The following is a 15,532-nucleotide window of genomic DNA, read 5'->3' as shown; positions in this document are numbered from 1 at the left end:
TGATGTTTTCATGCATGTATTAGGCAAATAATTGATGATGATTGTTGAGTTTTGCTTTGAGATTTGAGTTTAGGTAAATGTGACACTTGCAAAATTCGTCACTGAATACAGCCGGGGAATCAAAGCAGGAGAGAAGAAGCACACTCAAGCGCCTTGAGAATGCGGGGTTTATTCTTGTTTCTCCTGCAAAATATAGCAGAAGCATTTCTGAGTGGTGCAAATATGCAATCAAAAAGGTGGTTTGACTCAACTGAAAACGATGTTGAACTTAAACTTCAACTTAAAATGTTGAACCCATTTTTCATGGACAACAGTCTGTGCCAAACACCTAAGAACAGCCATACCCATGCAGACTAAGGGTCCCTCCAGACAAATATCTCATTTCCAGCATTATCATAAAACAGATGCTCATGAAAACAGTGTATATGACACTTCTTCCCAAACATACCAAAACCTGATCCCAAGTATCAGTGTAAAGAGTTTGTAACAAGACTCTCAAATTAAACAGTCTCATTCTGCATAATCCAATCTTGCTGTGTCATTTTTTTCTGAAGCACAGCCTATTGGACCATTTTGTTTCCTAAAGTTTTCAGTTGTGCTGAAAATAAAAGGTGGATGTGTCTATCAGCCACGCAAGACCACCTGAACGCCCATTTGATTTACCATTTTTTTGTTACTCCACAGTTTGAGATGCTGACAGGATCATTACCCTTCCAGGGAAAAGACAGAAAGGAGACAATGGCACTCATTCTCAAGTGAGTATTGAAACTGGTTTCATTCTTCTAACTCTGAGTTAACTCTACCCTCTGGAGAGTCTATAGATCCCAAGTATATGAAGGGTATTGTGCATCTAGATTTCAAAGCTATGTAAGGCATGAATTTGGTAAGTCACATATATGTGACTCTTTCAGAGTATGTGAACTACTTTCAGAATAAATAGTAGGAAGTGAATTACTGAGAGGGCCTTACAAAAGGAATCTATCTTACTTTCTCTAATAATGTCAATATCCATAAAATGTGGGAACAGTCAAATTACTGCAGGACGCTTTATATTTTGTTGTTGCTGAGTTTCAAATATTTTCCCTTGCAGATTTCCTATTCATTTGATGTTAAGTGCAGACACATGAATTTGAAGCTGAGCTTTCTTCAGTATTACATTTTTTTTTCTGTAGCAGTGAATGGCCAAGAGAAAAGTTTTATGCTCTTTAAACAGTATATGGTGTAGTACAATTGCTTTCATTAGGTTTGGTTGTTTAAATTCCTCTTGATTCCCAAATTTATTCCAGCAAGCTAAAAAAGTGAAAAAATTCTATATAGATTGCAAAAATCTATTTAGATTGCAAAAGGTTTTATGAGATTCATCAAATTTGCTCTACCTCTAGTAAAGTCAGTGGTAAAACCTTCCTCACCTTCAGCAGAACAAGATCAAGTCCTTGCTCTGTGTTGCATTATGCTTAGGTAGTCTTTTTTACACTGATTTCACGTGTCTGCCCATCCTAACTACTACAATTCCACCTTTTCAGACACAGCAGGATGGAAAAAAAATCTTGAAAAATATATTTTCTTTTCAAGTGTTGTGTTCTTTCAGAGCCAAGCTGGGAATGCCACAGTTCTTGAGCATAGAAGCCCAGAGCCTGCTTCGAGCCCTCTTCAAAAGGAACCCCTCCAACAGATTAGGTATGTATGTGCATTTGATCGGGGCATTTGTTATGTGCATTCTGCCTCATCAGGTAGTGATCATTTCTCTCAGCACATCTTTTCTGATAGTTATCCTCTTCATTATGTTGCATTTTCATTCCTTCCCAGAGCACAATGAACCTTGAGCATTGCTAGAGAAATTTGCAAAGAACACAGGCAAAGCACTGGAATTTAAAACATGATATTAATTTTTATTTCATTTTTTTGGTAAAGAGGGAGAATAAACTGCCAGCTTTTTTTTTTGGAGGATTTAAGATAACTGCTGAATATGATACTATAGGGAACTGAGAAACAAGTGTGTTTTAAAATCTGTATAATTTAGCTGCAAATCTGAGGTTTCATCTTTGCTATTCTCAAATGTGTTTCAATCCTGTTATATTCTGTGAGCTGGGAGCATTCTCACAATAGGCTTTCATCTTTATTATCCTAAATGTATCATGGCCTTTTTACTAATGTCTCTTCACCCTTTATTAATAATCCTATTTAAATTGTGATAAACGAGAAGTATGTATTGGATAATGTTTCTTATGTCTGTACACTTGTTTAAGAGTTTTATTAAGAAATTAATTGCATTTGATGAGGTCATGGACAATGCCTGTTGCATGACTTTCATTGCAGATTTTGTCCTTGCTCCACACAGGGACGAGTTGACAACCTGGCCAAGCACAGTGCTGGGTGGGAACGGAGAGGCAGTCCTTCAGCGTGCTGCTGTGGCCCCTCTCCTCCTGAGGGGATGGCACATGGCCTGCAGAGGGAATGTGCCCAAGAGGTTTTACCTCTTGACCTAAATGGTAGCTCTTGCAGTCTGATATGCTGTAGACATGAGAGTGGAAAAACACATTTTCTCAGCAGGTTTCAATTGCTCTCAAGTAATTTGTTTGACATTAGGAAAAAAATAGAGTATTGGGATTTCTGGGTTTAATCTCTGTTCAGAAAAATAAGGTGCTGCAGCAAATATAAACTTTTTCCCACTCCCTACCTCTGTTCCTTTCTGCTATTTCCTCCCTGACTCCATCTCTTGGTTTTGTTCTGCTCTGCTCATTTTGTGGATTCCCACAATTTGCTATCCATCCAAAATGGGGCTCCAGTGAAGTCAGCAGGAGTTTCTGGATACCAGTCCTTTAATAAAAAGCTACTTACTAAAATAATCAAAGTTACTTAGTTTTAGCCATAACAATTCTAGCTCCTATATCATCTCCCTGTTAATAATGGGGAATTGCCAGGGGTCAAGGTTTTAAAATCCAAGGTTCACTGAAATACAGGGAAGGCTTGGAGAAAGAAAGAAAATATTTATAACACAGCATCCAAAGAAATAAAATCTCAAAGAGTAACAGAAAAATAGATCTTTACATTTCAGGGATAGTGGTGAAAAGCTCCTGAGGGCACTCTCTGTTTTCACTGGTTGAGAATGAGCATAAAGGACAATGGAAACAGATTTGTTGATAATAAAAGAAGGAAAGCTTAAATGATTGGCCTAAATACTGAACAGAAATCAGTAGATAAAGGACTACTTCCACTTTGTGGATTTTAGCTTTTTCTGGGAAAGGAATAATAGTAAAAGAAATGTAGGCTTAGACCTCCTGTTTTGAAAAATCTTTGGAAAATTAATGAAGTATGCTAAAATAAACGAACCATATTATGGATCAAACACTTGTTTTCAGCCATTGCTACAGAAGTTTAGGAATCTGGAAAGTGTATTTAGTTCCAAAATCCAATTTTTAGCATTGACAAGATGAAAAATGCTAAGCTTCAAAAATAACTTTATTCTTGCTGCCATTTTGCATTTTGCCATTTGACTTTGGTATCTTAACAAATGGAAGTAAAGATGGATGATGTATTCTGAAATTTTGCTTTGAAACTTCATTTTGGATTGTTAATGGAAAAAATATTAGAGTTGAAGCAAGATAGACAAGACAGAGGAGGAATTTAGTAATCCAGTTTACCTAGTTTTAAGTCTGTGTCCATATTAATGCTTATGACAAATTTTTAAGGAATGTAAAGTCTTCCTTTGGTATCCCTTGTTTTGGACACTGTCTTTTCTTTTCTGAGCCTATAAACTTTGCTGTACAAATAGTCTGTATAGCCCTGTTTTGGTAGTAGTGCTCTAAGTACAACAAATTTCAGATTATGGATAACCATAATTTTAAATCTTAAAACAAGCTAACAGGAATACCCAGGCAAACAAGGAGTAGGCATCTCAGTGGTGAAGATGTTAGTTCATTACATTGCCAGGAACTTAGGCAAGGGACTTGCCCTAAGCCTGGATCTTCTCAGGTAGGTAAATAAATGTAAAAGCATTTAAAGAACTTCCTAAGCTGCTGAGAAGTATAAGGGGTCAGAGTCCTTATAACTGAGAAGCTTGGCCAAGAAAGTTTGAAATAAAAGCATATGCCAGTTGGTTCAGAGTAAAAGCCAAGGAAGTAGTTATTATTTTCTTGATCCCATGTTCTCAGAGAAGATACATTCTGCTTTAGCACATAGAAAACCTTGGCTTTTAACTTTATACGATGATGAGTTTAAACAAAAACCAGCTTTCACCTTTGTCAGAGTGACTGTACAGTCTCTTGTAAACCTTAGAAAAGTATTTCAAAAAATGTAGCCCACTAAAACCATTCTGAAGCTGTGGAGACACTAAAATTTTACTACCTGAAACTAAAAATCTGGAAACTCTTTCTGATGATTTTGGATATCCAGATAATCAACTTTCAAATTTCATAGGTCTCCCTTTCTCCCCTTAACATATTTCAAGGCTCATGTTGTCCATACTGATTCAACAATCAAAACCAATTAAAAAAAATTCCACTCTTACTATTTGCAGGTGCTTTTATTACAGGCATGACAAAAATCTTAGATAACCAAGTTCTTGCTTATTAATGTGAAGCTGCTTTTGTATAAATCCTTGCACTCTATAATATGTTTAAATTGCCAAGTTGATCTGAAAGAATTACTTATCTTCTCGAACCCTCATGGGCCTGCATGACACATGAGTATTTGCAGGCAGTAGGTTTGATTGTACTGATTATTCTTTACTGATAGGTTTTATTACTACATTGAAGTTCAAAACCCCAAAGCCACTAAAAACCTAACGGAGGGTGAAAGGTTTGCAGTTATGCAGTGTGCCATCCCATGCTGCGCTTCAGACATTTGCTAAATACCCATCTCTGTGCCAAGAAATGTCCATCTCCATGAAACAGGACTTTCCAGTCATGACCTCTCTGGTGCTTCTCTTTTCTCCAAGAAAGCACATCTCTTTTCAGTACCACTTTAGATTTGCAGATGGTAGATGAATGGCTGAAACATGCTGAGCAAATCCAGAGAGACTCCACCAAAAGCATTGATACTTAATTTCTCCCATGGACTTTTGCAGCAGCGTCAGGGTTGCCCCTTCGGGCTTCCAGAGATGTCCCTGAACATATCCTTGGGCCACTTCCATCCTCCATTTGAGGCAAGAACCAGGCCACACACTGCTGCCTGCAAGTGGGCAAGAAGGACTCGTGGGCTATGCGGGCAGATCTCATGGTGGGGAAAAACTGCAGGAAGTGATGAACCTTCCCCACAGTGTAAAATTAGTTGCTAGGAATTGGAAGTCCTTCACTCTTTACAAAATTAAGCTATTATCATCCTAAATCTCTTTAATATACTAAGTTAAACAGAAATGGAGTCAAGTCTTTACACTTAACAATGTATTCCTTCTGAGCCAGAGCTCTGAAGTGGCCCCAAGTGGGAAATGCAAATTTTTCAAACAAATGCCTGCCTCAACTGCATGCTGTATTCCTTACTGCACATTGCAGCCTCCCACTAAGAGAAGTAGCTATGGGTGGGCTTTTGTCTTGCTCCCGATTTCTGTGGTTTTGTGGAAAAAGGAACAACAACAACAGTAGGAAAAAGTGTAGCTTTCAAATAGATCATCTGAAAAAAGCGTGTCATTCCCATCACACAATGTGTGCATTAGCCTAAACAAGAGGAAAAAGATAAAACCATGGGGAAGGGACAGAGGAGAGAAAATTGAATGCATTAGCAGTTATCCTCAGTCTAGGATGTGCTAACAGTGTCTTAGTGTCTGATCATTTATCCCAGTCCTTCAAAATCAGTTTGGCACTTGGGTTTCATCTTTGCATGGTTAAGAACACCAACTGCACATTGCAAAGTTTCCAGTTACCTCCACTGAACGCAGAACATTTTTCACAGATATTTCTTCTCTGAAGAGTTGCTTAATGTAATTCTCTTCCAAGTAACTGTCAGTTTCGTGTTTCTGTTGGCATTGCTAAAATCAGAAGGAATTTGCCGAGGGAATCTAGTGTAGACTTTAGACTTTGCATTGAAAAAAACATGCTAGGGAAGTCATAGAAGTCTTAGACTAAGACTCAGTATTTTCTGGTTCAGTACCATAAACAGCTGCATAGGGACAAGTAAGAATAGGGTAAACATATGTGTTACTTCACCCAAATTTTCTCCCACCCTACTGCTGCTTTAAGGTCAAGCAAGGAGTTTCCTGAACCTCTTGTGGTTTGTTGAAGTAATCTTCAATAGATTTCTTTTCAACACACTTCCTGGCCTACCCATCAACCCATATAAATATTTTGAACTGCATCATCTTTTCCAAGTAATTCCACATCACACAGCTGTTTGTTTCCTGACAAAGCATCTTCAGGTTCTTCTGAACCTGATTCCTGCTAGCATCATTTAATAACCTGTTGTAAACCTCCTTGGTCACCTGTTTCCAGATAGAAAATTCCTGACGTATTCAATCATTCCATACCATTCCTTGTTAACTTTCTTTGATTTTTCCTCTTTTTCGTAAGTATACCCTCTTATAGGTTAGTGTGTCAACATCCATAGCACAGTTGTAGGCGTACAACAGATATACACAGTGACAATGCAGTGATATTCTCCCTTTTGTCCTCTGTTCTCTTTCTAAGATTTGATTTCATGCTGTCTTTGCGTAAAACTGTCTGCCATAACCCACAGTCCTCAGTGGGGCTGATCACCTCTGAGCATGTAATTTTGTATGGCGGGCTAGGATTGTTTATCCTCATGTACATTGCTTACATTTGTCTATACTGAAAGATTACCAGGAAGTAATCAGATCATCTCTCTTCCATTATTACCCAGCGGGCCTGCAGACAATCCTGCCTGTTATGTTTGCTTTCTGTATCCATTCATCAGTGACTGTTAAGCAGGCTGTAGGAAGCCATTCCAGATCATTGCGTTTTGGCAAACACTGATAATGTCTTGTACACAAGGAGAGCAGACATCACATTTACAAAAGCTTCAGTTGACGAGACCTTTGTAAAGCTGTTTGTAATGTTGATCTTCTGAAAGTACAAATACTGCGGATAAAAGGCTGAATCATCTGAGGTGTTTGAGTGCCCCTTGCAAGGTGCTTATGAATCCCAGGTCCTTTTGGGATTCAGGGATGCTCAGAATGCTTGTAAAGAAGTATGCTGGGTACCTTTCAGGGACTGATTCCAAAATTGCAGTGCAAAGACTTTGCTTCCAGGTGATAATTCTCTTTGAAATGAAAATCAAGGGTGTTATTAATAAAGTCAAATCAACTCGATAAATGGCATTCTAAATCTCTGACAGTTGTTTAATTATTACTGAGCACCTCTTGGGTTTTCTGATGGCACTGAAGCAAATAAATTGAGGTAAAGGAATAAAAAAAGGCAATCTTCAGTGAAGACATAAGGCAAAAGTAATGAAGAAATTAGGTTTCTTACCCAATCTCAGAGGACTTTCCCTCCAATTCCTATAGCAATGTAACAGAAATTTAATACTGAAGGAAACATAACACTGAGAGTGATGATTTTGGTACTCAGAGGAATTTGAAGACAATATTTGAAAAGGGGGAACCTAAAACCATGGCTTATGTCAAATCATTTGGAGCTTTTTGGTATTTTGAATCTGTACTTATTTGTAGTGCAGCTTTCTTTGCCTGTGAAGAAGGGGTAGCTAGTCAAGATCTGAAAGTCGGTGCACATAGAAGAGCTGCTGCTGGTGGCAGGGAGCAGCTGTAGCCTTGCCAGAGTATGAGGATGTCTTGAGGCCTCTCCTGACCTCGCTGGTGCATGTGCTCTGCTGTGCCTAAAATCCCATGTCTCATTCAAAGCTTGAATGTGCAGCTATTCAGCCTTGACATCATCCTCAATTAGAGAAAAGTAAAAACCCTCAGCCATCAGATTCTCATTAATGAAGTGCCCTTGTCTGTATTTTTGGTAGTTTATGCTGTTATGACAGTTGTACTGCCCAGGGTTCCTTGACTAGAAGAAATGTTTATGTGGTAACTCTGACTTTGTCAGAAGAAAAGCTGGGATGGGGAGGAAGACAGAAGAAGAGATGTCATGCAGTACTCTTCTAAGCATTACTTCATTTTGATTCTTTCATTCTCTTGCCAGGTGCTGGATTTGATGGAGTGGAAGAAATTAAACGTCATCCTTTCTTTGTTACTATAGACTGGAACGTAAGTGGAATTCTTTTATAATTTTTTTTTCTTAGCTAAATTTTGTGAAGACAAACTGCCATGCTTACGAAAAAAGGCATTCTCTAACGCAGAGAACACAGGAGCTAGAGCCCATTCAGTGGGTGCCTGTATCTCTCTTGCATACATACTTGGCAGTGGTGGGTTTATAGTTGAACTCGCTGGTCTTAAAGGTCTTTTCCAATCTAAATGATTTTATGATTCTATATATATATGTTTGTTCACATATATATATAGAATCATAAAATGAATCATTTTCCTTTCCACGAATGAAAGGAATAGAAAGCTGCTTTCATCATTGCAGGTTTTTTTCTAACTTCTTGTCTCTGTTTTATCTGATAGTCTGTCTAATCATTATACTACCTGAGGCTATTTGCAGCATTCTGCAGAATAATTTCCGCATTCAGCTCTAATAAACATGAGACTTCGATTCTGGGAGCTGGATGGAGTGAAAATGAGTAGCTTTAAATGAAATAATTCCTATAGTATTCAGTTGTAAAAGAAAACAGAGGCAAAGGACTGGGTTTGAAAGAGATATTTCATAGGGAATCAATCTGATGCTCTAGGTCCCTCCATTGTTTTGCTTTTACATTCCATATTGAACTACTTGTCCCTTCTCACTCAGTTGGGCATGCTGGACTAAAGGCTAGTTTTATTCTTTCCTATATCAGGGACCTTCAGGAATTCTTTTCTCTCTTGTAATTATTTAGAGCAGCCCCAGGTCTGCTTCTACATGCTTGCCAACAGTAGCTCCAAGGAGCTCCAAGACCTCCAGGCTCTCTCTTTTCCCAAACACAACATGGTGCTACTGGGACTGCCTGGGCGTCCACAGAGCCAGTACAACAGGCTGTACAGCAGGTTGTGCTGCTTTATGCTAGAAGAATCATAAATCTTCCAACAGGATAGCTTTGCTAACCCATTCTTATCATCCTAAGTGACCATAGGACAGTATCTACCCCATCCACTAGGTTGCAGTGGGGGCCATAGAAAGCCCCCAAAATAGATAGATTTTCAAAAGTGTGATTTTACACCTCTGAGCATACAAGTCAACCAGCCAGAACTGGAAATGTCAGCTCCTCTTACAAGTGTTTGATGTTTGATTGAGGTGAGCTATTATTTTAACATCAGCACTCAAAATTGGAACAGCAAACATTTGATCAAATGAAGCATGGTTCAAATAAGACATGTCAGAGGTGATTAACAGAATGGTAAACAAGGATTTCTTTTATTGCTATCAGCTACAGCTCATAAAGCTGGTGGTAGAGATTAGCTACATACTTGATTTAGACATGTAAGAGGTTAAATCTCACATTTTCAGCGTCCTATTTGTTCAAATCAATTTATTTTTAAACAAACCTGGAAGCAAACATTTTTCATTCTTGCTCTGAACAGCTACCAGTACATCAGAGCTCCTGTTTGCCACATCCTCTAGCATTTTCTAGTTTAATTTTATCCAACCTGTGATATGGTTGTTATGTCTCTTCAGTATTTAATGTGTTAGCTCATAAATGCTAGTGTAACAGGTCACATTGATGCAGTTCTTAAGATAAATTCTGATAAAAACACATGAATGTGTTTGGCAGAGCTATTCTCAAACTGCTGCCCAGGACTTCCCATTAAAGCTAATTTTTCCAGTCACTCATGGAGATCTTGGGAGGCTTATCTCATTACAGCAGCTACAGTACTGTATATATTTGAGAGCAATGTGAGCCAGCCTGGCCCTGAGCTGAAGCCAGGACTTTGACTTAACAGTGATCATCCAACCAACTGTTAACATGTTCTCCATGGACAGAAAGGGAACAGGGTCAGAGAAGAGAGAACAGAAATGGATCAGACACAGATGTTTATGGCTGATCTCTATATGGTTGCAGGAAAAGAGTCCCTGATGCCCTCATTTTGTTCTCCTCTAATGTATACAGAATCTCTCACATCAATTTGCAGGCAGTCAGCAAACAAAGCTGTTGAGGCAGGACAGAAATGTTAATTTACTTTATGCCTTGGTAATATAAAGACCTCAGAGACCAAGAAGCAAGCTCTTTTGGAGAACTTTTGTACTACGTTGGCAGCTATGATAGGACTACTGTGACTGACAGCACAGAAAATTTCAGCTTTTGATCCTTCATCAAAAGCTCCCTTATCATGAAGGGTCAGAATGGGTTAGTGTCTGCTGGAAATGCAGTATGAAACAGGACTTTTTTTTAAGCATGATTTTTCCTGCAAAAGTGACATGATAATCAGGAACAAACCGCCAAGTTGCATCTTCTAATTTTAAGAAGAGATTCAAAACAGAAATGAGTTAGCTTATTCTTTCTAAGTTGTGTGTGAAGTCTAGATATTGCAGTGATGAAGTCAGTAGAATCACAGATGGAAACATATGACTCGGACCACCATTTCAGAGTATTTTCAGAGCTGTTCTCTTGGGGTTTGAATGTGTTTACCTGTTGGTGCAGCTATTTCCTATCTTTCACTGTCTTTAAACAGACACAACCAGATATAGTGTCTGGTTTGCATGAAGGCAGCGAACACAGTGGAAACAACATACACAGTGTAAAAATGGCCCCTGTTACACTGCTGCAGACGCTGCTGCCAAGCACATCAGTGCTGATAGCGCATGACCACTCTGTGCAGAGGCAGTAAATATCATCCTGGAAAACATGACTGTGGCCAGAGAACAACCCTCCTCCTCCTGGCCTTTCGCAGATGTCGTTCTCATGTTCCAGAGTGCCATTCTTCAGCAAAATCTCTAGTCACCCTAGGTTTAACTTCTGGTTAACTTCTGTACTAAATGAACTGTGGACAATCTGACACAGAGTTTTTATGCCCAGATTTAAATTTTGGCATGAGCTAATCTCTGTAAGAGTCTCATTTTTACAGCTGTTGTCACCCCATAATAAAGTCCTAAATTCCCACTTTACAGGGTGAAAAATACATGAAGATTTCTGCAAATATCAGTCTTACTGCTCTGAGGCATTTAGTAGGCACTGTGATGCAAATTCAGTAAATCTGTTGTTAAATGAATGGACTGTCTTTTGTGATCAAGGCTGGGACTCTCAGGAAGGAGGCTAGATGCCCAACTCCTTGGCAGTTTTACCTGCTTACTAACCTTGCACCCCCTTTTCTTCCTGAGAGAAGCAGACCCAAACCGACTTGACCTCAGATAGTTTCAACCACTGGCTCTGAGAAAGCACAGTCTGGTTCCTGTTTTTTTTTTATTACTGCTTCTTCTTTGCAGGTCATGCATGATGCATTTCTGGTTTTCCATTGAAAATGAAAAATGAAATCCCTTTTTGGAGACTGCAGTTGAAGGAGTGGGCTATAAACAGTAGTTTTTGTTTGGATGACAGGCTAAATTGGAACCAGAGCAAATGACATGCTAGGAAATAAACTGTAAAATACAGCTGAGGAAAGGAATGAGAAGAAAGTGGAATCAAGTTCTTTTTCCTTCAATACTAATCAGAGATCAAACTAAACTGAAAGCATGAATTAATTACAGGTTTTACCAACTGCAAAAATTAACCCCAAGGTTTGAATTCTGCTATCTTTTTTATTGTTTGCACGCAATAACATTGAGCCATTAATCTAGGAGAGGACAAGCATTTTAGAATGTAGTTCATCCTTTTGTCTGCTCATTGGATTTTCCATGACAGGTATATGTAGCAAGGGAGTTTATTCTGACACTACAAGTGCATCACTGTGGAGGGTAGCATCTTTCTATTTCTAGAAGTTGTCTAAGGAATAATTCAATTCTTGATCAAAGAAACTCAATTGAGGAAATTACTAAATAGTTTTTAATTAAATTAAACCATTTTTCTTCTTCTTGATATTTACCAGGCACATGTAAAGCATTTACATCTCTTAATGGGTTTTTTAGGAGTGCATTTTTTTAAAGATGATGAAAAATTAACTGCTTATCAATTAGAAGAAAAAACCACAAAATGTTGCAGCATTTTGTTACTAGACTAGGTGTATTATTTGAGTTCTGCCTGAGGAGGTGTTCAGATGAAGCTCATATTAGAGATCTGGCAACATATTTTAAGAAAAGGTCACTGGGACCCGGAGAAAAATTAATTATTTCAAATAAAAATGTTTCTATCTGAAATCAGAAAGGGAGTTGATAGAAGCTCATAGTTTCTCAAGCTTGTGTAGAACTGTTTTCTAGTTAATTCGTAAGTATTATTAATCTGAAGGTACTGATTATCAAAGTCTCAGAAGGATGTGAGGGGTTGATAAGTAGACAGAAGCATGGATATGTATTCAGGTGTGAATATCTAAATCAGTACTTTCACACCTTGGAGTTCATCTTCCTTGTTTTGTGGATTATGCACTCCCTCAGCACAGCCTCTGGATCTGACAACTCTGTATGATTCCTGATATCTGTCAGTCACATTTTTCTGTGCTAAGTCAATGCTGCGACCAATTAAAAAAAAGGGGGATGGGATGTAGGACATTATTCTTTACTGGGAAAGAGAAAGAAGTCACATTCTCAAGAAAACATTAAGGGTTAAGGAATGCAATTCTCCTTTATGGATGTGTAAACAATGTGGAAGGAAAAAAAATCTTCAGCTTCTTATACTTGTGCAAAATAACACACATATAATGATCTTAAGCACCCAATCTGAAATTTAAATGCTCCAGTTAGCACTTACATATCCAAAGTCTCTTTTGAATGCCTAATAAGATCCAAAACAATAATTTGGATATAAAAACTGGGATTTAAACTGAGAAAACTAGGACTCTGTTCCCATTTAAATGGATAACAGAATTCACAGTGACTTTTGCATACAGTACCAGTATCACCATGACTTGGAGAGCACATAATTGTTTAAACTTTAACAGAAGTTATGTGACAGCATGATAGAAATGGTTGAAGACAAGATTTGAAATTTAACTTGCTATGTCATTTGCCACCCTGGTTGGTTTCTGCTGGAAGAGATCAAGGTCAAGATACATCAGCCCTGAATAGTTTTGGGACCATGGTAAGGGATAATAGGTTAATATGTTTCCTAAAATTAGAAATACTTTTGAAAAATCCAGAAGGATCTCAAATCCTCCAAATGATTTTTTCTCTGTATGTAGAAAACAATGGCTGTGATTCTTACTGTTTTCTTAGATCAGCTTGTTTCACATTGTGTTTTGCAGTCTATAGGATGCAGGTTTTTAAAGGAAGAGGCATTCTGCCTGCAGCAGGCCTTCATGTTTAACTGTGTTGGGCTGCCTTGGTTTAGTGATTTGGCTTTGGTTGTTGTGGTTCACTCAGAGAACTGGAGCTAGTTTGGGATGGAGAAGGCCATAGATGACACTGCTCTGCTTTTCCTTGATGATGCCATTTAGTTACCCGATTCAAGAGCTTGGGGCAAAAAAGTTTTAGGCAGTTTACCTTTTACTGTTCCATTGTCTAGTCAGAAATGCCAGAAATAATTTCTATCACAAATGGAAAAGGAAATGGAAAAGGGAGTCATCTGGGTTGTGCTCAGAAGTGTCTTTCATTTGCACAAGCAACTTCTTTGTTTTCATCCCCTCCCAGAAAGCAACTTCGTGATTACACATCTTTAGATGGCGTGTGACTCATGAGAATCTTAAATCCCTCCCTAGTAGTGGAGGATATGAGTTAGGGATTCCAAATACAAATGTAGCTCCAACAGCACTTAGGAAACTACAGATGGGTGAAGGAATTAAGAGGCCAGAGAGAATATGGTTATGATAATAAAAGAGAATGCAGTTCCTGAATGATGCACAGCTCTAAAACACTTTCCAAGTTTTGGACCTCACAGGAATAAGCAGTACACTTAATTCAGGGAGGAAGCACGTGAATGTGACCATATTGCTTTCTGCGGTAGAAGCACTGCAGTTGTGAATTAAGACAAATAAAGGGAAGCTGGAAGCAAATAGCTTTATCAGGGTGAAATCCTAGCAGTAGAAAAGCCTTCAGTAGGTGCTGAGTTCTCTTTTAAAGTTCTGTGCAGACAAAAAAAGATGTATGTTAATTGCTATGTTGATACTTTTCAGCTGATGAGGGACACTTCCTGCTTAAGATTGAAATTGGCTTTTAATTATTTGGAAGACTGGCTTTCCATTGTGGCTCTCAGCAGTTATTCATCTCTTTTTCTCTCAGAAGATACGGAGCAGTTTTATCCAAGCAGAAACTTTTTATGGTGAAAATGGTCATTAATTATTATATTCAGGCTCACTATTTCATTTTTCCAAGGAATCAACCACAAACATATCCTTTCTGTTAAGGCTAATATTATGCTACAGAATTTCCTGCTTCAAGAACCTTTATTTATCAATGCAAAATCAAGTTCAAATTATGGTGATATGTGTATATCTTAGGTTTGACCACAAGCTTTATATTACAGAAGTTAATTTACCACAAAACCTACAGTTAAAAAGAATCATCCTGCATGCAAAGAGGTGGACAAGCATTTATTAATCTCCATTAAATATTTTGAAAAATTAGCTCATTAGGAAGTTGTTTCGAGAGCTAACCTTAAAATGCATATTACAAACAGTCATAAAATGAACTCTCCAGTTCTTATCATGACTTGAAAGTTTGGGTGAAATGTTATATTTATGCTCAGACATGTTAATTATGGGGAACTGTCTGTGGCAACTGATTCAGCCCTTTGAAACCTGAGAACAAAAGCATTGCTAGAAAGGAAATGCAGTCTAGGGACTAAAACATGGGACAGGGAGTCAAACTGAAGCTCTGTTACCCATGCTGCCATCAACATAATATCTTGGCCATTTCAAGCAGAGATGATGCAAAAGGCTCTTTCCATCAACCTCTTGAGGCTTTGGATCAGATCCAGACATGCTGCACCTGAGTTTGTTCATCTCTCAAAATGTGTGTATGTGTGTGTGTTTATATATGCTTGCAAAGGAGCATGGTATAGTAATTTATTAAAGAATGAATTTCTTAAAGCATGAATTAGGAGACCACGAAGTCCCTCATAATAAAGGCAGTGTATTAGGATGAATTTATGGTGCCTATTACTTAGGTGATCCCCTGCATGACCCCTCCGTCACCCCCAGAAACTCACACACCTAGCAGTGCTTACCTTCCTCTCTTCTTTATGTTTTTCCTTGGTTTTGCTCCTCTGCTCAAGCCACATTAAACCTTCAATGTGATTTCCCACCCATCCACTGTGCATCTTCCTATCATATTTTGATGGGAATTTCATCTAATCCTCAGCTGTTAGTCCCCTTCCATTTTACCAGATATGCCCAAGGAACAAGTCTCTTGTTTAGGTTGTAAGGACCAGGCAACCAAGCCTGTCGCTCAGCTTAGTCTGGCAGCATGTCAAACATGTTGCTAGTTCTTCACAAATAGTAAATGCTAAAACAGTCACAGCTTCC

The 15,532-nt window shown here is 38.4% G+C and overlaps 1 protein-coding gene across 4 annotated transcripts in view; it reads left to right on the top strand.

Moving 5' to 3' along the window:
* Positions 1–15,532, top strand: part of RPS6KA2 (ribosomal protein S6 kinase A2) — a 258,165-nt gene that overhangs the window by 205,368 nt on the left and 37,265 nt on the right. For all 4 annotated transcript variants that reach the window (XM_029961600.1, XM_029961603.1, XM_029961602.1 and 1 more), the window contains 3 exons: positions 685–755; positions 1,589–1,677; positions 8,094–8,158. In XM_029961600.1, coding sequence (XP_029817460.1) covers positions 685–755; positions 1,589–1,677; positions 8,094–8,158 — 225 coding nt within the window. The remainder of the gene's footprint in view (positions 1–684; positions 756–1,588; positions 1,678–8,093; positions 8,159–15,532) is intronic.

Source organism: Manacus vitellinus, unplaced genomic scaffold (genome assembly GCF_001715985.3).
Source record: "Manacus vitellinus isolate BGI_N305 unplaced genomic scaffold, ASM171598v3 scaffold_37_pilon, whole genome shotgun sequence".
Lineage (NCBI taxonomy): Eukaryota > Metazoa > Chordata > Aves > Passeriformes > Pipridae > Manacus > Manacus vitellinus.
This window is presented reverse-complemented; position numbering and strand designations above follow the sequence as displayed.